The following is a 25,221-nucleotide window of genomic DNA, read 5'->3' on the forward strand; positions in this document are numbered from 1 at the left end:
CTATCAATCATCAAGGTAGCAAGTTGAGGGAATACTGAAATGTATGCCTCCGGCTTTTGATTCATGTCTAACATATTAGAACGCTTCCATTGATCTAATCTGATATCTTTCAGTTATTAATACTCAAATTTGGCAATAGAAAGAAATACCAAACCGGTTCCACATCTTTACGGTAAGTAAAAGCTGCATCCTCAATAGACAACGTCTATTCTGAACTGTATCTTAATGCATGTGCAAGGTATAATATCATATCGGGCCCTCTTGCTAATTCCTAGGACCGACAGCTTCCTGTACTGCATCTCATCAGCAGTTCCAAGGATGGCTCACTTGGGGTCGTCATTTTTACCTCAGAGTCGTCTACAATTAAAACCTCCCGGCTACGATCATATCTGGCAGAAAGCACCGTTACCCGTCCGATCAACTGTAGTTAAGTTGCCAAGAGTTCGACTGAGTAGTGTTGTGGGCGACCAAACACGAAATTTGAATTTTGTAGTCCTTATTTTTGACATCTTCTCCAGTTTTGCTGTTAGATTTGTCGGCCTTCAATCAAAACTGTCATAAAACAAAATTGAACACTAAATATTCACGTTGATTACTACAAATCTCTGCGACGTGTATTAAATATACATCAGCATTGACCCGGTATAATTCCGTTCGGATGTAAGGTGCTGATATGATGAGACTAAGGTCCATAAGCTTTTTATCGAGCCTATTGATGGACTAAAGTCCGTAGGCTTCAGTCTATTATATTGGTCCTTGACTTCACAGCCAAGTAAGTTCGCAGAATACAATCTTTCAAGGCATTTCCGAAGAAAATCCAGTGTACGACTCTGAACGTAGAATTATTACTTTCATATCGACTTCGAGTGATATTCAAATTGACACAGGAGAGGAAAGTCCAGGCTCAGAAACAGTGTGCTCTTCGGACTATAACAGTTGGTATTACATCATTACTTCTGGCGGCCAGACTCAGTTCTGCAGTGCTCATAACCATAAATCCGGATTTGTCGCGGCAGACAATTTTTTTTTTTTTTAATTTGGAGTGAAACTGCCAAGGAGGCAGGTAGGCAATTTTATATCAGCGCCTTATCTTTCCCTTCTTTTAGTTCTTTCAGTTCTTTACCATACTTGCTACACGCATTCACTTAGATTATCTTTATTTGATCTGTTTGATATCGAGGCTTTTCTCGTATTTGCATTTACAGATTACATCAAAATGATGATCCATGAGAGACCACAAAGCGTACCTATGACGAGCACTTCCTCGTTATCGAAACGTGGACAATCGGGTAGTCGTCGAGGCACGAATAGGAAGAAAACCAAGGACAAAGGTCCTGTTACTATTCCTCCTAGATGTGTTCTTCCTGACGGCTCTTCTGTTGACTTCGGACATGAGGGAAACCTTAATAACAACAACAACAACAACGGCGACACCAATAAGGAAAACAGTGCCAACAATATTCGCAGAAACCCACGTCAACGTGGCTCAGGTGCCAAGCACAATAGAGTGATGTTGAAGAGCACTTCTGATGATATGAAGTCGACCACGCAGGATCTCAAAAAACTGCTGATCTCAGATGTCATCAAGAGAAGCAAATCTGATTCTGGTAAACCGAAAAGCGACCAGCCTCGGGCTCGGTTGCAATGCAACTCACACCTTCTTTCCCGCTCAGGTTCTAGCTCTAGTTCTAGTTCCAGTTCCAGTTCTCGTACTCGTTCTCGTTCTCGTTCTCGTTCTCATTCTCATTCTGATTCCCATTCCAACTCCCGTTCTCCCCCTATTTCTGCTTCTTCTTCTTCCTTGAATTCACCTTCTGCAGTTTCTGTGGAAGGCTATGCAGAGTTAAGAATCCCGGGCATTCAGACCTTACCGGATGGCTCCTTACCAAACTTTGGTGCCTCTCCTTTGTCTGCCGGTTCTTCAAATTCTTACAATAGCTCATCATATCCTTATAAGCATACTGCATCCGGAACAAGGAAGTCGTCCAACTCCACTTCTATTACATCTTATTCCAATAATTCTTCTAGCCTGGTTTATGCCGGTTCGTCTTTCCACAGTTCTCCATCTGCAGTGTCACTTCCAAGACCTTCTTTTTCCAAGAAGTAACCAGGACATTTACACTTGAAGAGGATCGCATTTTTCTTTCTGTACCTTTATGTTCTTACACGTCTGGCGCGCATTGTCTTGATGTGTATTGACGATAGATTCAACTCTTTTTTTGGGAAGGTTTTTTAATTCTTTTTTCACCTTCATTTTTTTTAATTTTTTTGGATTGCAGCTTAACTGCATCATGTCTATTCGTGACTGGGTGCTACCTGGTATGAATTCTATTGATATATTATATGTTCCAATCAGTTGTAGATGCTTGTAATACATGCTTAATAGTGTATTAGCCGTTAATATTTGTCGCTGGCCGATCTCTTTCTTTTTTTGACCTCTCTATTTTTTTTCTTACCGGTTCCTTATCTTCTCTCGCTTTCTTATCTCTACTACTCTTGATTATCCATGAGTTACAGTCCGTCGGATATCCAGAAGTACCAGCCAAAGAGTCTGGTAAATATTCCATCGCATAGGGAATCGCTAGACTCTAGTGGTGTGATGTCTACTACATCGTCGTCTCTGGCTCACGCAGAGGAAAACGGTACAGAGATATTTTCAGGAGCGGCGTCTCAAACAGTCCCAACATCGATTTCCAAATTCCACCATCATGTGCGTTCGATTCATCATCCAACATTTGAATCACTATCCATTCAAACATCAAATCTGGGCGAGTCTGTGCTATTGGATGAACCATACGAGGAAGGTTCTGGACTTGAAAGGATTGATACAGATACATCTGAATTTTCAGAGAGAACCAATTTCAGGTTTTTCACCACTGATGAGATCGAATCTGCCAAAGGTGTTTCCAGTTTGAGAAGACCCACTACTAGTAATCGACCAGATTCCGTTCCTGTTGATTACGATACCAATTGGAATACTTTCGAGGACGACTACGACGACAGTGAGGCTGTGTTGTCAGAAGAAGAGGCCAGCAGGCTTTCTAGTCCCAAAATAGATAATATAACTGGATCAGCTGACTATGGATCTACTGGAAGTAAAGATGGTGACGAAGATGCTAATAATTATATTCACAATTATCGTGAGAGAAGATTGACTTATGGTGCTGAAGAAGAGTTGGTCAGAGAACAGGAGAACGAGGATCAGGCTGTGGGCAACTATCAGAAATCGGACATTGGTTTCCACGATCAATTGTATCTTCCTAAATTTCCTGCCAAAAATCACAGCCAAAGGTTTTACTTAGCAGAAGAAGACCTTGTTGTGGGAATAGCGGGCTATCGAATCTCTAAGCTAAGAAAGCTACTTTATCAGATCTTTGTTGTAATCACTTGTGGACTAGGATATCTTTTTCTTCGTTGGTTGCCCAGATATAGAATTAAACTTCTTGCGCAACCATCCTCTTTGGGTAAAGCTGAGCATGTGGTTATTGAAGATGAATTTGGTCTACTTGATATTGTCCCAGTTGACAGAATCTGGTACAACAAGCGATTGTCAACCTTTTTGTCGCTTGATATAGTTAAAGAGGATGATGATAGTAAGTTTAGCAGCGGAGACACCCCTTACAGCTTGGAGGATATCGATCCTATAATACCAGTCTTGATCTGCTTTGAGTATAGATATATGAAGTTTTTCTACGATCCACGTGATGACTTGTTCAAACTTTCTAACAATTGGGTTGATGAACGCTGGTGCCATTACCCTGATATTAAAGACGGCATATCCGAGGATACCCATAGAACTCGCCGGAGTGTCTTTGGATCTAACATGATAAGGATTAAAGACAAATCTGTTTTTGCGCTTTTGAGGGACGAGATATTACATCCTTTCTATGCATTTCAAATCTTCTCCATTATTCTTTGGTTGTCTGATAGCTACTACTATTATGCCTTTTGCATCTTTATTATTTCAGTTTTCTCCATTTCCGAGTCTTTAATTGAGACTCGTTCCAATATGGAAAGAATGAGAAAGCTTGCCATTTTTGAATGCACCGTGAGAGTGTGGAGAAATGGCTTTTGGAAAGAAGTTTCCTCTGAAGATCTGGTTCCTGGAGATGTTTACGAGGTTTCCGATCCTTCACTAGGACTGTTTCCCTGCGATTCCCTTCTTTTGGGAGGTGACTGTATTGTGAACGAGTCGATGCTCACTGGAGAATCCGTCCCCGTATCGAAGGTTTCAATTTCTGCAGATCTTGTTTCTTTGATTAAAGCGGAATTTACCAGTGCCAAGTTTTCCGCTCATTTTGCCAGATCATTTTTATACAATGGTACCAAAATTATTAGATGCCGCTATGGAAACAACGGAGACGAACCTGCTCTGGCCATAGCTATTAGAACTGGATTCAATACTACTAAAGGTGCATTAGTTAGATCCATGCTTTTCCCCAAACCGAGCGGATTCAAATTTTATGACGATTCATTCAAATACATTGGTGTGATGGGTCTTGTAGCTGGTGTTGGATTTATTTTTTCCATAGCCAACTTCATTAATTTGGGTGTTGATACCAAAACGATTATATTGAGAGCCCTCGACATTGTGACGATTGTGGTTCCTCCGGCATTGCCTGCTACTTTGACTATTGGTATCAGCTTTGCTTTATCTCGACTAAGAAAGAAGAGTATTTTTTGTATTGCACCTACAAGACTCAATATGGGTGGAAAGTTGGATGTGGCATGCTTTGACAAGACGGGGACTTTGACCGAGGAAGGATTGGACGTTATGGGAATTCATATTTCGAAGCCCATTAGGGATAGGAGGGAGCACGAGTTCACCGATTTGTTTGAGACTGCGGATTCTATGCTGCACTCAGGTGCTGTAGATGGTGGAAATCCATTTCAGTGGTTATTCAATACTATGCTCTCTTGTCATTCATTGAAACTAATTGATGGAGAACTTGCCGGTGATCCTTTGGATGAAATGATGTTTGAATTCACTCATTGGAAACTTGTTGAAGAGCCCTCGGATGATCAGGATCTCAAACAATTTGTTCGATCACACATATTTTCTGGAAACGTGAGTTCGGTTATATTCAAGCCAATATCCTCTGAAACATACACACGCAGTATTATTCAGCTTAAAGAGTTTGAGTTTATTCCACAGTTGAGAAGAATGTCTGTGGTATGTCAGTCTTTAGACTCACCTTCAAAACTTGACGTTTACGTCAAGGGAGCACCGGAAGTAATGGAAAGCATATGTTTAGCGGAGAGTATTCCTGCTAATTTTCAAGAATTATTGTATCATTATACGCACTCTGGATACAGGGTCATTGCTTGCGCCACAAAAACACTGAAGAACCGTAACGAAAACGAGCCCAATGATTTGACCTTCTTAGCAGACTTGTCACGGGATACGTGCGAAAGTGATCTTACCTTTATTGGATTCATCATCTTTGAGAACCGATTGAAGAATGGGACAAAGAAAGCTTTGAAGGAATTAAGAGATGCGGATTTGAGGACCATTATGTGTACTGGTGATAATATCCTAACTGCAGTGTGTGTTGCCAAAGAGTGTGAACTCGTTGATCCCAGTGGGAAAGTGTATATAGCATCATTCAACTACGACAATCATCGGGACATAGATGCTGGAGCGGAAATTCCTTCTATCACGTGGTCCGAGGCTGAAGATCCAGAATCACAACTTGATCCAGTGACATTGGTACCGTTGGACATCAATCAAGATGACAATTATTGCGTTGCCGTGACTGGAGATGTATTCAAGTACATTTTAACAGAACTCTCAGGCATGGAATACTTTATCGAGAAGATACTCATGAAGGGTGCGATCTTTGCACGTATGTCACCAGATGAAAAGCAAGAATTGGTGGACAGATTGAGAGGCCTTGATTATACTGTTGGTTTTTGTGGTGATGGTGCCAACGATTGTGGCGCTTTGAAAGCTGCAGATGTTGGCATCTCTCTTAGTGAGGCTGAAGCTTCAGTGGCGGCTCCTTTTACATCACATATATTTGATATTTCGTGTGTTTTGAGCGTCATTAAAGAGGGAAGAGCGGCATTGGTGACAAGTTTCTCCTGCTTCCAGTATATGTCACTGTATTCAGCTATTCAGTTTATCAGTGTATCAATTCTTTACAAAGAGGGTGTTAATTTGGGTGATTTCCAGTTCTTATACATCGATCTTTTCCTCATCATCCCAATTGCCGTTTTCATGTCTTGGTCCGAGGCTTACCCTGTTCTTTGTAAGAAAAAACCAACGGCTAATCTTATTTCTCCGAAGATTCTCATACCTCTTATGGGAAGTATTGCCGTTGAGGCAGTGTTTCAGATAGGTGCATGGAAGCTAGGTAAACAGCCTGACAAACCCTGGTACGTGAAAGCTATTCCAGGAAACGACGAAGAAGTTAAATGCACAGATAATACTGTAGTGTTTTTCTTCTCCAACTTCCAGTATATATTTGCTGCTCTGATGTTAACCGTAGGACCCCCATACAGAGAGCCTGCCATTAAGAACGGGCCGTTTATTATCACTATTGTCACCGCAGTGCTGTTCTCGATAGTGTTAATGCTGTTGAATCCCAAATCTTCGTTTGGAAATTTGATGGATTTAACATGGCTACCTAGAGCTGTCGTAAGCCGACTTCTATTGGGAGCATTAATCAATTATGTGGTTTTAGAGATTGGTGATAAGTACATATTTACGAGATTGACCAGACTATGCAAGCGGCTGTTTGGCCACAAGGGTTCCAAAAAACGGTTCAAGAATCTAAGGAGAGAGTTCAAAAACTTAAATGAAGCCTGAACATAAATAGAATATAACCTGATATTAACTAAATAGTAGAGTAATGCAATCGATACACTGCCCTAAAAACCTCTACCAAGATGCTTTACCACACACTTTTTATATGCCATGAACTCCTGTAAGCAGGCATCCTTAGTCATATTTTGGTAGTTCTTCATCACACAGTTACCATACGCAGTAGAGAGTTCTGTGCATTGCAGCGTTGCATTCATAAGCTTGGTGACCTGTTTAGCAGGCTTCTTTCTAAGCACAGATGTAGTAGACATTTGGTAGAAATATAAATAAAGAGCGAACGCAGTTCAATCGTAAGTGTGCAGCAAAAAAAATGGAATCACAAACCTCTATATATGCAGCTATCAAGAACCAATAAGTGATAGTTAGTGCACACCAGATCTTATCTATTCGTAATAACCACAATAAATCGAGCAGTGTTTATTTCTTTCTTTTTAAGCGATAAGAATAAAAACGGTAAACGGTAAACCGCGTGCTCGGCGAGCATAATTATGTGGCGAGTGAAGCGTATATGTGGCTAGTAAGGCATTATATGAGATGATATCTATATCTAGATTACTTAATTAGTCCTCCTTCACTACATAGAGAAAAGAATAAAGAGTCATGGTTCTTGAGTAGATTTTCTGGAGTGTCGAACTCGGCAACTTTGCCATTTTCTAGAACCACGATTCTATCACTATCAATTACGGTGTTTAATCTATGGGCGATGGTTAAGATAGTTCTCTCTTCAAAAGCAGATCTGATCGTTTCCTGGATGATCGAATCTGTACGAACATCCACGTTGGCTGTAGCTTCGTCCAACACAAGAATCTTGCAGTCCTTTTTGCAGAGAGCTCTTGCCAAACACATCAACTGTCTCTGACCCACCGATAGATTCGAGCCACCTTCGGATAATTCAATTAATAGAGGGTTGTAGTTTATTCCGGACTTGTCCGAGGAAGCCTGGTACATTTCGTTGACAAAAGTGTCAAGATGCGATAGCTTCAAAGCCGACCACAAATCTTCATCTTCAAATTGATTGGTTGGATCTAGATTCGATCGGATAGTGCCTTGAAAGATCTGCGCATCTTGGGGAATAATGGAGAGTCTGGGTCTCAAGTCAAGTAGTCCAATACCACTGGTATCAATCGCATCAATATCGATGTGGCCCTCAGCGGCCTCAATAATACGAAATAGAGCAAGAGTTAAAGATGACTTACCTGCACCTGTTCTTCCTACAATACCCACTTTCTCCCTTGGTCTGATCGACAAATTGATGTTCTTCAAAACCAAATCCAAGTCATGCCTGTATCTCGTAGAGTAATCAATAAATTCAATGCATCCTTGAGTTGGCCATTTCAAAGGTGGCGTATTTTGCAAAATCACTTCTGGAGCTTCAGAGGGTAAATGTGAGTATTCCTCGACCCTTTCAATAGAGACAATATCGGATTCAATTCTTGAACTCATTCTTACCATTCTGTTGAGTGACTGGGTGATTTGCAAAGCATAAGAAACGGACAAACCGACAAGACCGGGAGTCACATGGCCAGATTTTAAGGTGCAGATTAATAATCCAGATGACCCCAATATAATCATGGATCCGATAAATTCCAATCTCACTCCAAGCCATCTATTGGCCATCATAGCAGGATGGTAAGCACTCATATTGACATTAATATTGTGACGGTTCAAAAAGATGAATCTGTTCACCTGACCATACGCTCTTATAGTCTCAACACCATTTAAAGTCTCCTGGAAGTGGGAAAAGATCGGCGATCTGGTGATGGAATCCAACCGTCTTAGCTCCCGAGAACTAGCCAAATAGTAGTTTTGGTAGTACTTGTAAATAAAGCCGAGAGGAATCATAAAGAAGAAAAACTGCCAAGTGGATACGATGATAACCAATAGAGTAAAACTGACTTCCACCAGAGATCCAAAGAAGTTTGCAAACACACGAAACAATGTTTCGTCAATCTTGAATATGTCGTTGGAGAATCTATTCAAAATCCGTCCAATAGGGGTAGTCTCAAAGAACTCCATTGGAGTCCGAAGCACACTATCAACCATATTCTGATGCATAGTTCTGGATCCAGAAATCGAGCAAAAGAGCCACTGCACTAGCGTTTGGCAGAGGGTAAAACATGCTGAAGCAAAGCAAAGCAAAAAATAGATTCCAAGGTTTTCCCAGGGGTTCGGGTTATAACCTTCACGACTATTCAACTCAGACCAGTGTTTCAACCAAATATTGGATAGCACCATAAATCCCAGAGAGAGAATGATACACGACAGGAAAACCATAACATTTCGTGTACCACAAGCCCTCATATAGGAAAAATAAACTTCCCATTTGACACTACCCTGCAGACGCTTTTCTGATCTTCCGGCAGCAGACTGCATTCGTTCTTCTCTTAGAACTACTTCCCTATAATCTTCAAGCTGAGCAGAGGAACCTTCAATGGACAATGAAACTCTTGAAGAAAGAGAAGCGGAAGAGGTTGATTCATCAGATGAAGAAACCCTTGGTGCGCTCGAACAATCAGAATTGTTGTCTCTTTTGGTTCCAAACTCTTCAAGCAATGAAGATAGATGCGTTCTTTTTTTGTCAGCTAGGAGCTCTCTATAACTTCCTTCTTCTATGACATGACCTCTAGAAAGCATGGTAATCTGATCTGCAAACTTGAGAATGTGCAAATTATTAGTAGACAATATACGACAACGGTTTCTTAGAAGGCCATGGGGGCCTAACACCTCTTCAATAATATGCTTACCAACATGCTCGTCAACAGCACTCAATATATCATCCATGATATAAAGGTCGGCCCTTGCATAGACAGATCTTGCTAGCGATAATCGAGCTTTTTGTCCACCGGATAAACTTATACCTTTCTCCCCGACTTGAGTCATATCGCCGTCGGGAAACATCTTCAAATCCTGATTTAAAGCACATGCTGCAATCGTCTGGTTATAAAACTTTGTGTCCTCTTTGAATCCGAAAAGAATATTCTCCTTTACAGTTCCGTTCATAATCCACGCAACCTGAGGAACATATGCCACTGCACCTTTGACGATGACATTACCTCTTTCTTTGTAAAGATCCCCCAATAATGCATGTAGCATTGCGGATTTTCCAGAACCAACTCTTCCCACCACGCAGTTGAGAGAAGAGCTTCTTGCAACATAGTTAATACCGGTTAAAGCGACTAGCCTAGGTTCCCTAGACCATACGAAATCGGCATCAATGATAGAAACCGGATATCCCTTATCGGCCTCTTCAATATGTGTGACAGAGTTTGGGTCAAGCTCATCAATTAGTAAGAATTCGGTTACTCTTTGAATTGAAACTTGGGCTTCCACAAAATCACTAACGGCCCAAGGAAAAACAGAAAGTGGAAACTGAAGCAAATTAAACAACGATAGAGCAGTAAAGGCAATATCTGTGCTTAAAGGATCTCCAGAATATATAATAAGAAAGAGAGCAAATGTTGATGTACTGACGACGGAAGGTGCCAAACCAAAAATGAATTGATTTATAGCTTGGAACACACAAAACTTTTGTAGATTTTTCAACTCCTTGTCATTTCTAACGTAGGTCAACTTCTCTTTATAAGGATGTTCCCAAGCATATAGCTTCAAGGACTTGATATTGTTCAAAATTTCAGAGACAAGTCCGGTTCGCTCATCTTTGACTTTCATTCCAATCCTCTGTAGTATCTTCTGCCTTTTTGAGATGGCAGTATTTAATGGAATTGTCACCAATAAGACTATAACACCGATCCACATCGAGTTGCCCATTAATCTATATAACGAAACCAAACAGAGAATCACCTGAAATGGACCGGACCATATTATCTGGAGATTATTGCATAGCTGCTGCAATCTCTGAGTATCCACAGACATTATGTTAACAATATCTCCAGTGGCTTTCGTCTGCCTAGATTGGTTGGAAAGTACTATGGATTTTTCATAAACCAAGCAGTTCAAAGAAGATTTAATCTTGATACCCATATCCATTACTCTTTCGATGTATTGGTGCAGACAGGCAGATTCCATGATAGATAATCCAAACATCAAAAGGACAATCATAAAACCTTTGACCAAAGAGATGGAATGATCTTCATTGTAGTGTTGGACAAACAATATAAGATTCTTCAACAACTGAGGTTGAGCAAATCGTATAAAATCTTTAACCAACTCAAAAAGACCACCAACGAAGAAAGGCAGCCCAAAAGATCTAACGATGGCCATGGTAAGAGACGGCTTTCTAGAGTGTAGCAGGCGTTCTCTCTTCCAGTTTTGTCCCAAAGTCAAGGATATGTTTTCAGCTCTAAGACCAAGCGGTAAAGGAGGTAGATCACTCAGATTCAAAAACTTATGATATCCCTTGCGCATCAAAGGAGTTAACCAAGAGAAAGTGAATCTGCTGAAGATGTTTGAGTAATCCCTAATGCTATAAGATTCAGCAGAAAAAGCCAAAGAAGAAGACAAATTAGTTTCCAGTAATAATACAAACAGCGCATTGATTGTAGCGGAAACTACAAGGAAGACCTCGAAGTGAGGTCGTTCACGAAGACTAACATTGAGGATTCTGAATCCTCCAACAACACAGTAAAATAACCAGTATATTATGAGAACCGGCGATGAAATGTAAGATTTGTAGCGCTCAACAAATGTTAAAACCAAGGCGAAGAACAGAGCCACACCGGTAGCTGCTGAAGACAACCAGATGGAATCTCCAAGAAATGTAATCTCTCGTTCTGGATAAGACGAAGTTATGGCGATATAGGAGATGAGCATTAATTGAAGAATGATCTGGACACAAATAAGAGCCATTTTCAAAGGAAACCAGTCTCTGCGGACTTTAGTATCAATGTTTGATCTTGATTGTAGTCTATAGAGTTCAATGGTACCCCCTGTAATCAGGAACACTGCCAATATATTGACTAGTATACCATTCAAGAAGCACGGAGAGAAATCGTTGAATGTGCGAGACACTGGAGCATAGCCATCCTCATCATAGCAGTTGCAAAAGCGCAATAGCATACTGGATGTTGTTGAACAGCAAGAACAAAGTAGTGAATACCGGTCAACAGTAGTCAGTTCTACGGAGTTAACGAAGATATGATGAGCGGTGATTTTTCCAATTTCGGAATCCCTTCTTGGGTGCCGAGAGAGGCTCAGCGGGTGGTTCTTTTTTTTTTCGCGATTCTATTAATCTTCTCTTTGACCTGTCTAACTTTATTGAAATTTTTCCGAGCCCGCGAATTTCAGCCGGACTATTCGGAGAACTTCTGAACTTTTCGTAATGTTCTGAAGGGTCTCAAGAATAATAATACCAAGGGCAATTGCAAGGAGAGAGACAGATCAACGAAATCTAAAGAAACCATCTAAAGTATCGGAAGATATTAAAGAATATCCACGTGATAGCTTCAAAAATGCCCAAATTCAGCTATTTGCCCAACTTACAAGATGCTTTCACTCCATTATCAGAGCCTCAGCTCGCTATATTAGAAAGGCAGGTGGATAGTGAGCAGCCAGATCCAACAGTTCAATCATTATTTAATTATGCCTGGGGGCTTGTAAAATCAGAGGATAAGGATGATAACAAGCAAGGCATCGAAATTCTAACGTCCATATTTAAAAAAGAACCCGCCAGGCGTAGAGAGTGTCTTTACTACCTCTCAGTGGGCTGCTATAAAATTGCAGAATATAGGGAAAGCGAGAGGTATATCAACGTTCTTCTAGAACACGAGCCTGATAATTTACAGGCCAAGTCGTTAAAGAATGAAATTGGCAATGAGCTTGCAAAGAACAGTCTCATAGGATTTGCCATATTGAGTGGTGTCACTGCAGCAAGTGTCGGCTTGGCCAGTATACTTTTCAGGAGAAAGAGGTAAACTTACTTATTTATGTCTATGAATATTAATTACGGTATGCTGGTTTTAAGTATCTATTTACTCTTCTCCTTTCTCTAAATCATCCTCGTGACCGATCAATCCTCCTTCTTTGCATAGAGAATAAAATAACGAGTTCGTATCCTTGAGTAGGTTCTGTGGGGTGTCAAATTCTGACACTCTACCCTTATCCAACACAATGATCCGGTCGCTATCAATTATGGTGTTTAATCTATGGGCGATGGTTAAGATAGTTCTCTCTTTGAAAGCAGATCTGATCGTTTCCTGGACGATCGAATCTGTACGAACATCCACGTTGGCTGTAGCTTCGTCCAACACAAGAATCTTGCAGTCCTTTTTGCAGAGAGCTCTTGCCAAACACATCAATTGTCTTTGACCTACAGACAAATTTGATCCTCCCTCACTGAGTCTCACTTCTAACGGATTGTATTTCACAGAGGCCTTGTCCTCCACTTCCTCGTACATTTTCTTAACATGACTGTCAAGATGTGAAAGTTCCAATGCTTTCCATAAATCATCATCAGGGTATTGATTGATTGGATCAAGGTTCGATCGGATCGATCCTTGGAATATTTGGGAGTCCTGAGGAATTATTGAAAGTCGTGATCTCAAGTCAAACAATCCAATCTCAGAAGTATTCACCTTATCGATATTAATATGGCCCTCTGTAGCTTCGATTATACGGAAAATTGCAAGGGTCAATGAAGATTTACCTGCACCAGTCCTTCCCACAATACCAATTTTTTCCTTCATGGAGATGGAAATGCTTATATGTTTCAACACCAAATCTAGTTCGGGTCTATATCTAGCAGAATAGTCGTCAAACGAGATAGCTCCATTAAATGGCCATTTCGAAGGTGGTCTACTTTCTTTTATTATTTCAGGAGCCTCAGGTGTCAAATGAGAGTACTCCAAGACCCTTTCCACAGAAACAATGTTAGACTCAATATCCACAGTCATTCTCACAATCCAATTGAGAGACTGCGTCACTTGTAAAGCGTATGAAACGGATAGACCGACCAAACCCGGAGTCACGTGGCCGCTTCGTAAAGTAACAATCAATAGACCTGATGCCCCAACAATAATCATAGAACCTAAGAACTCTAATCTCACTGCTAGCCATCTGTTAGCGCTAACTGATGGGTGGTAAGCACTCATGTTTGTATCCATCTTATACTGGTTCAAAAAGATGAATCTCTTTACCTGGTTATAGGCTCTAATGGTTGCCACACCAGTCAAAGTTTCTTCGAAATGAGCAAAAATGGGTGATCTCGACACAGAGTCAAGACGTCTGAGTTCTCTGGAAGATGATAAGTAGTACTTCTGATAGTATCTGTAAATGAAACTCAAAGGAATTACGAAAAAAATGAATTGCCAGGTGGAGAACACGATGACCAGGACTGTGAAAAGCACCTTAACACTAGTGGAGAAGAAACTGCTGAAGACCCTGAACAAGCTCTCGTCAATTCTGTAGATATCATTGGAGAATCTATTCAAAATTCGTCCTATAGGTGTAATCTCAAAGAACTCCATTGGCGCACGCAAGACACTCTGTAACATGCCCTTATGAAGAATTCTGGATCCAGAAATGGAACACAATAACCACTGCACCAAAGTCTGACACAACAAGAAAAAGGTAGAAGACATACAGAGAGCAAAGTAGACGGCGAGATTGGCCCAAGGGGTGGGATTATAACCCATTCTACTATTTAGCTCAGACCAGTGTTTTAACCAAACGTTCGCAGCAACAGATAATGCCATGTAAAGGACAGTAAAGAAAAGCATCAATACCACGTGGTTGATACCACATGCACGAAAGTATGACATGTAAACTCCCCACTTCACTTTTCCATGCTCATGTTGCTCGTCCCTACCTGCAGCCTCGTCCGAATCTTCTTTCCGTTTTACAACTTCCGTAAAGTCTTCAGGTTCGGCCTTTCGAATGTCCTTTTTAGAAGCTCTCTTGATTTCATCATCTAGATCACCGGAAATGGAGAATGATTCACTGCTTTCAGTGCTGGTCGTCTTCTCAAGAACCTCCCCATTTTTTCCATTATCAGCAGTAGTCTCTGTAGAAGACTTATTAGGGTCTTCATCACCGGTATCTCTATTTTTAGTGCCAAACTCTGATAATAACTTGAACAATTCAGAATCATCCTCACGAGACATCAAATCGGCATAACTTCCACTCTCGATAATTCTTCCCTCAGAAAGCAGAGTAATCTGTTCGGCAAACTCTAACACATGCAAATTGTTCGTAGATAAAATACGGCATCTACTCATAAGCAAGCCATCTGGTCCCAACACATTGTTTATAAGATGCCTGCCAACATGTTCGTCGACGGCACTCAAAATATCATCCATCACATAGATGTCAGCTCTAGCATACACAGCCCTTGCCAACGACAAACGAGCTTTTTGGCCTCCAGACAAACTAATACCCCTCTCACCGACCTGAGTTGAGTCGCTATCAGGTAATATATCCAGATCAAGCGTTAGAGCGCATGCCTTCAACGTTTTCAGATAGAAATTAGGCTCGAACTTGCAGCCGAAAAGAATGTTTTCCTTGATAGTACCGTTCATGATCCATGGAATTTGTGGAACATAGGCAACGGTACCATGAGTCACCACTATACCTTTCGTCTTATGTAAGTCTCCCAAAATTGCTTGAAGCATGGCCGACTTACCGGCTCCGACCCTTCCCACGATACAATGAAGGTCACCCTTAAGTGCCTTGTAATTGATGTTGACCATAGCCACTTTATAAGGATCTCTGGACCATAGGAAATCTGCGTTATCAATTTCCACACACACATCATTTTTCTTGGTGACAGCAGGCATACGATGAACAGTGTTGATGTCTAACTCATCGCTAGTCAAAAAATCGGTTAATCTCTTAAGAGAGACCTGCGCCTCAATGACACCACCAATAACCCAAGGTAAAACAGCTAATGGGAAGCCTAATAAATTGAATAACGAAAGAGCAGTGAAAACAATATCAGTACTTAAGGGCCGACTGCTGTATTTCCAAAGAAACAATGCAAATGTTGACGAACTGACCAGATGAGGTGTAGAGTTAAAGATGAATTGATTTCCAGCTTGGAAGATACCAATCTTCTTCAAGTTTTTTAGCTCTTTGTCATTTCTCACACTTGTAAGATTGGCTTTATATGGATTCTCCCAAGCATACAACTTTAGTGATTTGATATTATTCAACATTTCTGAAATCAATCCAGTTCTCTCATCCTTGACCTTCATTTGCCTTTTCTGTAAAACTCTCTGCTTTCTGAAAACTATAGTGTTCAGTGGGAACGTAATCAATAAGATACAAACTCCAACCCACATAGCATTACCAATCAACTGGTAAAGAGAAATCAAGCATAGGGTAATTTGGAAAGGACCGGACCAGATTATTTGCAGATTTTGGCACAAGTCCTGAAGACGCTGAGTATCAACAGACATTAAGTTGACAATATCACCAGTGGATTTCTTCTGTTTAGCCTCAGGCGAAAGGACCAATGCTTTTTTATAGATGAGGCAGTTCAGTGAGGACTTAATCTTGATACCTGTATCAAAGACTCTTTGGAAATACTGATGCAAGGCGGCAGTTTGAACGACAGAAAATCCAAACATGGCAGTAACAATCATGAAACCTCTGGTAAGAGGAATAGAGTGATCCTTGGAGTAGTCATTGACAAACAAAATCAACTTCTTTAATAGCTGAGGCTGAACGAAAGCAATGCAATCTTGAATCAACTTGAATATGGCTGCACCCATAAATGGTTTACCAAAAGATTTCGCTATGGCACGAAGCAATGAAGGCTTGCCATTTCGGTTCAATTCAGTTATCCATTGCTTATCCAGGTTGGAATATAATACTTCAGATCTTAGTTCTTCTGGTAATGATGGCAAATCCTTCTGCTCGAGAAACTTATGGTATCCTTTCTGCATCAATGGAGTAAGCCATGTGAATGTGAGTTTACCAAATATATTTGCGTAGTCGATTGGATTATAATTCTCGGAAGACTGTTCCTTGAAGGTAGCCCTTGGAGAGTAGTTGATCTCAATGACTGCAATGGCGATCGAATTGACAGTAGTGGCCACAGTAATGAACAGATAAACGGCAGACCCACTTCTCAAATAGATGTTAATGATTCTGAAATAACCAGCAACGGCGAAAAAAAACCAGAACGTTATCAAAGAAGTGCAGGATATGTAGGTCTTGTAATTCTCAATGTAAGATAGGATCAAGGACACAGTCATAGCTACCAAAGAAAGAACCAGGGACCACCATTTATAATCGTTGAGAAAGGTAACATCTGGTGGAATATACTGGGTATTCTTGGCATTGTATATGACAAGCCATATCTGAAACACCAGCTGAAGTAAAATTAGTGCCATCTTGACGGGGAAAAGAGCAGGAGCCTTTCCTCGGATATTTTTAGCTTGTCTCAAACGGTGGATGTCAAAAATCCCCCAAATAATCATTACAAGGGCAAGGAGGTTGACAACAACGCCGTTAATAATACAGGGCGACACATCTTGATAAGGAGATACAAGGGTGTAACCCTCTCCATCATAACAACCACAAACATAGGCAGGAATCAATGACTGATTACTGCTAGAGGTTACAGTATTGGAGATCCGTTGTATAGAATAGCGGGTTTCCATCTGATTGATTTGAATAATGAAAAGAGAGGCAATACAACTGATGGAAGAAAGAGCTCTTGCCTTTATAGATGCTCGGTACCAAAAGGATTAGTAAGGCAAAATCCGAAAAATTTAAATCTTAACTAGGCAATGTAGACCTAAGTCGCGACGCAAGCGACGAAAACGGATAATTCTTCAAGCGGACATAAATCAATACAAAAGTCGTAATATATCCCAATGAGGCAAAATTGGATTTGCACCGCCAGTTAACTTTGAAGTTTTCTTTTTTCTTAAAGATTTAGCACATCAAAAGGGAACTGCTATTCGACCATCACTTTGCTCTTTATTTCGTGTGAAAAGTGAGATGGCCACGAAGAAGCGGTCTTCAACTATGGCAAGGAAAATTAAAGTGAAAAAGGAAGTCCTGGGTGTGATACCGTCTTTGAAGATGGGTGATTCTATCGTGACAATTCCCCGGCTGATCAAAAAGGGACGTCTCGGTAGTATTGTCGTTAAGCATGAAGATAATAAAAGTCCTGTTCGTTCGCGCACTATGGAGGAATTTGAACACTTTCAAATTCGCAGCATGAAGTTGTTGGCTGGGTTCACGAAAGTTGCAGAAAAGGATCATTGGGAAATCCCTGCACCAGAGATGAAGCGAAAGCCTAGGCTTAAGTATAGGCCAAGCAACGGAACAGTTTTAAATATTCGGAATTTGGACTTTACCATTCCTTTGGAAGATCAGATGGAGCTTGAAGATGTCTACTTTTTGCACCATGCGATTACTTACTCGAAGAAGATGGTTATGGTGATAGGTGCCGGAGTTTCTGTTGAATCTGGTATTCCAGATTTCCGATCCTCGGGAGGATTGTTTCAAGGCTTTGCCACCAAGTCTAACGGATCTGGCAAGAATTTGTTTGACTACAACGTTTTCAGATCCAGTGATTCGATACTGAAATTTGAAAATATGATTCAGCGATTATACACAATGTCTATCAAGTGCGAGCCCTCGATGTTTCATCACATGATTGATCAAGTTTCTGCACAGGGAAGACTTCTTAGATTGTACACTCAAAATATTGATGGTTTGGACGTTCAACTTCCTCACTTGAAGACGAAAGTTCCCCTGACTTTCAAGAAGCCATTTCCTATAAGCGTACAACTTCATGGTAATGTTAAACTGCTGAGTTGCTCAATGTGTAAATACATTGTTCCAATCGACGAGAGCTATTTCGAAAAGCCTCCAAATGTCGATGGTCGGAGACTGATTGTGAGATGTCCGGAGTGTCAAGAGATGAACAACATTAGAGAGATTGCTGGTAAGAGGCTGCAGAGTGAAGGTGTTTTAAGGCCTAGAATCGTTCTATACAACGAGTTCCATCCCGACGGTGAAGTTATAGGTAATATCACCGAGTCCGACCTTAGAGCAAGACCGGACTGTCTTATTGTTACAGGTACCACGTTAAAGATTCCGGGAGTGAGAAGACTTGTTAAAGAGATGGCTAGAGTGGTTCATTCTAACAGTGGATACGTGATATGGATGAATTTGGATGAACCTACACAAGGCATAGTGGACTATGTGGAATATTTCGATTTAATCATCGTTGGTAACTGCCAGTTAATTCCCGGTTTGGTCAAATTATATGACTACGTGTATAAGCCAGAGAAGAAGAAACCGAGAAAGAAAGCTACTGTTACCACTGTTAAGTCTCGCAAAAGGCAAGAGCATGAAGTTTAGCCGACTTGATTGGTCAAGTTTGGTTGCTTTTCGACTATGGTACATATAAAACCTCTATAAATGCATTCACTTTTTTTATTTTTCCTTCAATCATCATCTGATTCGGGCTCCTCGGGCTCCTCGGGTTCCTTAGGTTCCTGGTTCTCGTCCCATTGTGTAATGTTGTCTATGCATGTAACAATGGTACGGACGGACGCATTTTGATCTTTGGCCGAACAGTCCAACGGCAGAAACTGAACCATACCGAAATCATCAACTAGTTGTGCAATAGCTTTACTCAACTTCCTATATTTCGGATTACTAAGTATCAAATCCTTCTGATCGTCTTTTACCTCATCATCTTCCATCAACTGAGGATTTGGACACAAGAACTTGCGAATCTCCCGTCTAGACATAGTGTCTTTAACAAGATCCATCTTTGACAATATGTTCAAATGTGGCAGCTCCATGAAGATCATCGTGGACATGGCCTCCAATGCACCAGAAAAGAACTTGGCTCTATCCACCATAAACGGAGCCTCTATTAGATAAGTACAGCATAAGTTGAAACTGAGCTGTTGCTGAATGTGCTTCACCAACATCGGCATAGCGGGAATATGACTGTATAATTCTATCTGTCCAGGACAGTCAAAGATTAAATAATCATCCGGATAATCACCAATCTGTTCGTCTAGCCAGTCCAAATTCTTCAATAGAAATTCAAAACAGTAGATAAGACCACCATTAGGTCCTAGTTTCAATTCCTCTTCAACGTCATCCAACGATATTAAGTCTCTGATATCAATAGTAAATGCATATTCTTGCGCGGTAGCTGCCGGATCTAAGTTCACCAAGTTACCTGTACGACCTTGAGACTCCATGTACGACATGACTGAATTGCAAAAAGTAGTCTTACCAGCTCCTGCGGGTCCCATGACCATCACACCAACCTTAGACATGACTTATATAGTTGACGATGTGCAAGATTAAAGGAACAAAGTAGACGGCAAAGATCGCTTATATATAGCTTTTTTTTTTCAAATACTTTTTTCTTCCTTCCAGATTGCGCTCTTATTTATATTGAGTACATACTTATCGAAACATTAACCCATTACCTCCACCCTGCTGTCTCCACCTGCCATTTATCACAGTGTTGTTTTCGTCCCTATATAACCTCCAAGCTTCTCTTATATGATTGGGCGTTAACGGTTCAGACTCACTTGGAATGAGCACCCTGAAATTGTTGTAAGTATACGGACTTCGTTTCGGATAGTTTGCAGATTCTCGAAGACTTTCGTAATAAGTAGGAGGGGATGCAGGCTTTGGAACATCACTAGTGGATTTACCTCTCTCCTTTCTATGCTGTATCATATTTTCGTATCCTTTCAACTTTCTCTTGTAGTCAAGCTGTTCTATCACTTTAGCATCGTTCTCCTTCCTTTGGACATCCTTGGCCTTTTCAACAACTTCTCCAACAAACACTTTCCCCACACCTCCGATGATTTTGACAAGGTTTCCATGAATATTTTGACCGATTACACTGCTAACAAACTTACGAATGTTGCCAGAGTTTAGGTTTGTCCTTCTGAAAAACTCATACCTGGAAAGTTGTGCTTCATCCATAGATTCAAGTAGAAGATTTCTTCTATCATTCAATCCGATATCCAAAGATGTTTGATCCGGATCTATGTCAAATAGATCAAGCAAATCCTCGAATTCTTCGCCAGATTCATCCTCGATGTCTTCCTCAACTCCCTCGTCCTCTTCTTTCTTCTTCGCCAAAAGTTTCTCTGAAAGATTAACTCGTTCAAAATCCTCGAACCTTTCCTGTAAGTAGTCCATAGCTTTAACCATATCGATAGGAACTCCATTCGGATCCAACGGTTGAGCCCTTTCCGGTTCCGGAGTCTTTCTTATGTACATTTTTTGAATATCCCTCATTCTAGCTTCAAGACTCTGTGAGTAGGTTCCAGCGTGCGCTACAGGACGATCAGGAATCGCCCGAGGGGCCATACGGAAGGTAGTAGCTGCTATATCCGCCCCCGCTTGAGCTGCCACAGGTGGCGATGGAGTTGGGTTTGTGGTCAGCAATGATGTCAGTACAGGCCCTATATTACCACTCTTATTGTACATTTCTTCTGCATTTTTGACACTTTGCTTCGTCTTTCGGATCTTTCGAGGCTTTTTTGGAGCAACTAGGTCTTTGTTCCTCTTTGTATACTTTCTCTTTTTAGGCACTGACTGGGATGAACTATTCATACTGCTGAGAGACATCTTTGTCACCTCTAGTTCTCTAACCATCTGCTGAAGCTCGTCATTTGATACAAGAGAAGGACCCAAGTTTATATTTTCGGTGTCACTTGACCCGCTTGGATCGTAGTTCAGTACGTCCTCAGCAGTGAGTTGATCCGAAAATTTCTTTCTCTCTTGTCCTGGTCCATTGATTTGCTCTACAATTTGCTCTCTGGATTGACCTAGTTCTTCATCATTAGAATTGGCAGATAAAACATCAGGCTGTTTGTTGCTCGGAAACGATTGATCAGTATGTTTTAAAGAGTCGAAATCCTGAGACATTATGGTATAAGGAAGGAGAATTGAGTAGAGTAAAGGTGAAATCATGCGCATCACGGGAAAAAGACGAAAACAAGTCAAACTCCCGACGCGACGATTTAATTCGACGATCTACACTTATTCAATACTAATCTCGTTAATCTAGCAAATGTATACAAAATGTCCTTACATAGGCACATCATTACCCAAGGCAGCACTTGCCAATAGCCAAAAGTTGAGAATGCTGATTATTGCCCATATAGCCACAGACAATATGCTTGTCACCCTACCGTTACTCATATCCTTGTAAATCGTACCATTTTCCACATCGTTGTGGACCCCGTTGTTTCCTGCGGTAGAAGACAATGGCTGGTAAGCTCCTGCTTCTTCGTTTCCATTTTCCATCTCCTGTAATTCAATCTGCGAGGAAGAGCTGGACTCCGAATCTTCGTCAACTACTCCCACCTTCACCCTCATAATATCCTTATTGCATGTAAGCCAGATTAAAGGTGCACTTACAAACGGTAGAAGCATTGATAGAACAACCTGTGATCCATTTAGCACACCGCTGAGTCCCTCTCTTCCACTCCTCATAACCACTATAATGCAAGGGGTAATAGATACTATTCTTGTAAGAATTCGTTTCAACCCCGGTGGTATCGACATCTTAACATGTCCCTCCATGATCATTTGGCCAGCTACGGTCACGACTGTACCACCACAAAGTCCGGAAAAAAGTAATGCCAGTGCAAATATCGTACCTGCAGTCTTGGAAAGGTTACTTGAGAGAAGGTAATGAAGCGTGAATAAGTCCGCATTTTCCAAGTCTCCATCACCATCGTCGTCCATCGGTTTTGAAAGAGCAGTACCTGCCACAATTAATATGGCAGCGTTGACAAATAATGCCACTGCAATCAACGAGACAACCAACTCAGCGATTGTATAGTTCATAGTACTTTTTATAGCTCCCATGGAAGGTTGATAGTCTGATTTTTCAGGTTGCGTAGCGTCGTCGGCGAGATTACTATGTGCGTTATCAGTGTTTCTTTCCTTTCCTGAAGGGAAACAGAAAAGCTTGCTGGTCCGTGGCTCTGCTTTCGAGGGCTCATAGTAACCATGTTTTTCGTCGTAGTCTTTCATCCTAGCCTGAACAACTCCAGAACCAAGGTAAAGTGAATGTGGCATCAAGTTACTACCCAATAATGCAGCGGAAAGGTATAAGCCCTGGGTACTGGAAAATATCTCTTTAGACGGTAAAAAACCTCTCGCCACAGCGGGCCAATCGGTGTCATTGGACACATTGGCAAGCTCTATGGTGAAACAAACAACAGTAGCCAAAACCAATAAACTGACAAATCCTTCGAACATCCTTAGTAACAATGGAGGGCCGTCAGGTCTATATGCAATAATAACGAACAAGACGTCAACTATAGTAAGCAATACTCCTCCCAACAAAGGAATGCCAAATAAAATATTAAATGCAATTGCAGTACCGATGATTTCAGCTACATCTGTAGCTATAATGGAGATCTCTGCAAATGCATACACAACAGCGTTCATATATCGCGGTAAGTGCTTTCTGCAATTGGTAGCCAAGTTCTGGCCTGTACATATACCCAATTTGCAGGCTTGGATCTGCATAAATCCAGCCATGAGATTGGAAATCATTAGAGAAAACAATAATTTATACTGAAACCTGGCACTAGCAATGCTGCTGCTAAAATTACCTGGATCCATGTACGCCACGCTGACCATAAGTCCCGGACCTATATATCGAACGAACTTACCAACGGCGCCAAAACATCGTCCCAGTGGTGCTCGTAGAGTATCCAGTAAATAATTTTTATTGGGCTTAGACTCTTCAATGCTATCGGAATCAAGCATTGTGAGTCCTCTATTGGAAGGAGAAACAGTGTACAAAAGAAGGATCTCATCCCAGCCTCTGGAATTGTTTTTTTATTAGTTTGCTGGTTGGAAAAACAACGACACGCTCCGGGGGGGGCGGAGTTTACCACGGCTCGCGCCGCTGTGTAAAGATTTCATTCCCGGGTCATTAAAGATTAGTGAGATCAGTGGGACCAGTGGGACCATGGGTTCTATCGGTGATCTTTATCCTTCCTGGTGTTCACTATTTCATGTTACGCACAGCAATAGGTCCTTATGGGTCAAAGATTTTCACCAGATCTTTTCGAACATTTGGTGCGGCCTATCAAACTATTGGTCCCAGGCCTATAGATGCTCTATCTGAGAACAGCCAGAAATTGGCCGGGATCATTAAGAACCTTATACAGGCTACAGGGCCGATCACCATATCCAATTATATGAAACAATGTTTGATCAATCCTCAGTATGGCTACTATACTACGAGGGATCCATTAAGTGTCAAGACTGGTGATTTCGTCACTTCCCCTGAGATCAGTTCTACCTTTGGTGAGATGTGTGGAATGTGGTTCTTCAGTTGTTTCATTGGTCAGTTAAAGTATCAGGCCACCTATAACCGAGAAAAGTTCAAGATCGACGATAAAACTTTCAGATTCATAGAGTATGGACCAGGTAGAGGAACTATGATGTACGATATGTTGCGAGTCTTGAACAGACTTGTCTCTGGAAACAATCCAATTGAGGTTGTTTTCGTAGAGAAGTCGGACATCTTGATTCAGGAGCAGTTTAAGGCTGTCTGTGATAGTTCCAAAGCCAGTCTTGACCGAATCGATGATTTTACTTATAGATCACAAACCAAATGGGGTAATCGTGTGTTGTGGCTCAAGGATGATAAGCCTGTTTTTGGGACTGATGGCAACTATATGAACTTTGTCATTGCACATGAGTTCTTCGATGCCTTACCGATCGAACGATTTGTTAAGACCGACAACGGCTGGAGAGAGTTTGTGGTTGATTTGAAGAAAAAGTACAGGAAAGACAGTGACCTAAGCAATGTGAGTCACGCCACCACCAGCTCGATTGAAATGAAAGATGACTGCCCTCAATTTGTCATCGTGGAATCTTCTTGCGCTTCTCCAAGTTCATCCATTCCTAAGATAGATCCTAGGTTTGATAATCTCGTTGTCGGCTCTAAAGTGGAAATCTGTCCTGAAGCACACAGTTATCTGTACGAAATGGCCGATGTAGTGAAGCAGGGAGATATAGGAGCAGGGCTTATCATTGATTATGGTAAAATGACCACACCCATAGAAACATTACGTGGCATTAGACATCACAAGTTTGTAGATCCTCTGACAAGACCAGGTGAAGTGGATCTTTCAGCAGATGTTGATTTCGGTAAATTGATCTCACTTCTAAGGGACCAGAAGGATATGAAGTCTTTAATAGCTGAACAAGGTGACTGGCTCGATAATATGGGTTTGGGTTATAGAATAGATCAGTTGATAGCGATGCATGATAAGGATTTGCAGCTCAAAAAGAACATCATTTCGTCCTACAATAGGCTTACCAGTAAGAAGTTTAGAGATATGGGAAAAGTCTATAAAGTTCTGGGCTTCTATGACCAGAAGTATACAAAAATCAAGGTTCCTGGATTTGAAAGGCCAAATAGTATCCACAAAACCTCTAAATGATTCACCTTATTCTGT

General features: G+C 41.1%; 11 protein-coding genes across 11 annotated transcripts; 5 read left to right on the forward strand and 6 right to left on the reverse strand.

Annotated features, from left to right (window-relative positions):
* Window positions 1–229: 229 nt before the first annotated feature.
* On the forward strand, window positions 230–2,107 carry FOA43_001686 (uncharacterized protein; the record flags this gene model as incomplete). The annotated part of the gene is made up of 2 exons (XM_038921996.1): window positions 230–238; window positions 1,316–2,107. 2 exons carry the CDS (start codon window positions 230–232, stop codon window positions 2,105–2,107), a joined length of 801 nt encoding a protein of 266 aa, XP_038777924.1.
* Window positions 2,108–2,506: 399 nt separating this feature from the next.
* Window positions 2,507–6,811, forward strand: FOA43_001687 (uncharacterized protein; the record flags this gene model as incomplete). The annotated part of the gene is made up of 2 exons (XM_038921997.1): window positions 2,507–2,510; window positions 2,586–6,811. The coding sequence occupies 2 exons, from the start codon at window positions 2,507–2,509 to the stop codon at window positions 6,809–6,811; spliced, it is 4,230 nt and encodes a 1,409-aa protein (XP_038777925.1).
* A 62-nt stretch (window positions 6,812–6,873) lies between these two features.
* On the reverse strand, window positions 6,874–7,077 carry FOA43_001688 (uncharacterized protein; the record flags this gene model as incomplete). The annotated part of the gene is made up of 1 exon (XM_038921998.1): window positions 6,874–7,077. One exon carries the CDS (start codon window positions 7,075–7,077, stop codon window positions 6,874–6,876), a length of 204 nt encoding a protein of 67 aa, XP_038777926.1.
* A 301-nt stretch (window positions 7,078–7,378) lies between these two features.
* FOA43_001689 (uncharacterized protein) lies at window positions 7,379–11,842 on the reverse strand (the record flags this gene model as incomplete). Its single annotated transcript, XM_038921999.1, has 1 exon — window positions 7,379–11,842. One exon carries the CDS (start codon window positions 11,840–11,842, stop codon window positions 7,379–7,381), a length of 4,464 nt encoding a protein of 1,487 aa, XP_038777927.1.
* A 392-nt stretch (window positions 11,843–12,234) lies between these two features.
* Window positions 12,235–12,696, forward strand: FOA43_001690 (uncharacterized protein; the record flags this gene model as incomplete). Its single annotated transcript, XM_038922000.1, has 1 exon — window positions 12,235–12,696. One exon carries the CDS (start codon window positions 12,235–12,237, stop codon window positions 12,694–12,696), a length of 462 nt encoding a protein of 153 aa, XP_038777928.1.
* A 57-nt stretch (window positions 12,697–12,753) lies between these two features.
* On the reverse strand, window positions 12,754–17,202 carry FOA43_001691 (uncharacterized protein; the record flags this gene model as incomplete). Its single annotated transcript, XM_038922001.1, has 1 exon — window positions 12,754–17,202. One exon carries the CDS (start codon window positions 17,200–17,202, stop codon window positions 12,754–12,756), a length of 4,449 nt encoding a protein of 1,482 aa, XP_038777929.1.
* Window positions 17,203–17,728: 526 nt separating this feature from the next.
* FOA43_001692 (uncharacterized protein) lies at window positions 17,729–19,102 on the forward strand (the record flags this gene model as incomplete). Its single annotated transcript, XM_038922002.1, has 1 exon — window positions 17,729–19,102. One exon carries the CDS (start codon window positions 17,729–17,731, stop codon window positions 19,100–19,102), a length of 1,374 nt encoding a protein of 457 aa, XP_038777930.1.
* An 86-nt stretch (window positions 19,103–19,188) lies between these two features.
* Window positions 19,189–20,040, reverse strand: FOA43_001693 (uncharacterized protein; the record flags this gene model as incomplete). The annotated part of the gene is made up of 1 exon (XM_038922003.1): window positions 19,189–20,040. The coding sequence occupies one exon, from the start codon at window positions 20,038–20,040 to the stop codon at window positions 19,189–19,191; it is 852 nt and encodes a 283-aa protein (XP_038777931.1).
* Window positions 20,041–20,173: 133 nt separating this feature from the next.
* Window positions 20,174–21,655, reverse strand: FOA43_001694 (uncharacterized protein; the record flags this gene model as incomplete). The annotated part of the gene is made up of 1 exon (XM_038922004.1): window positions 20,174–21,655. One exon carries the CDS (start codon window positions 21,653–21,655, stop codon window positions 20,174–20,176), a length of 1,482 nt encoding a protein of 493 aa, XP_038777932.1.
* A 162-nt stretch (window positions 21,656–21,817) lies between these two features.
* Window positions 21,818–23,515, reverse strand: FOA43_001695 (uncharacterized protein; the record flags this gene model as incomplete). Its single annotated transcript, XM_038922005.1, has 1 exon — window positions 21,818–23,515. The coding sequence occupies one exon, from the start codon at window positions 23,513–23,515 to the stop codon at window positions 21,818–21,820; it is 1,698 nt and encodes a 565-aa protein (XP_038777933.1).
* Window positions 23,516–23,766: 251 nt separating this feature from the next.
* Window positions 23,767–25,206, forward strand: FOA43_001696 (uncharacterized protein; the record flags this gene model as incomplete). Its single annotated transcript, XM_038922006.1, has 1 exon — window positions 23,767–25,206. The coding sequence occupies one exon, from the start codon at window positions 23,767–23,769 to the stop codon at window positions 25,204–25,206; it is 1,440 nt and encodes a 479-aa protein (XP_038777934.1).
* Window positions 25,207–25,221: the final 15 nt, after the last annotated feature.

The sequence above is a fragment of the Brettanomyces nanus genome, chromosome 1, assembly GCF_011074865.1.
Source record: "Brettanomyces nanus chromosome 1, complete sequence".
Classification (NCBI taxonomy): Eukaryota; Fungi; Ascomycota; class Pichiomycetes; order Pichiales; family Pichiaceae; genus Brettanomyces; species Brettanomyces nanus.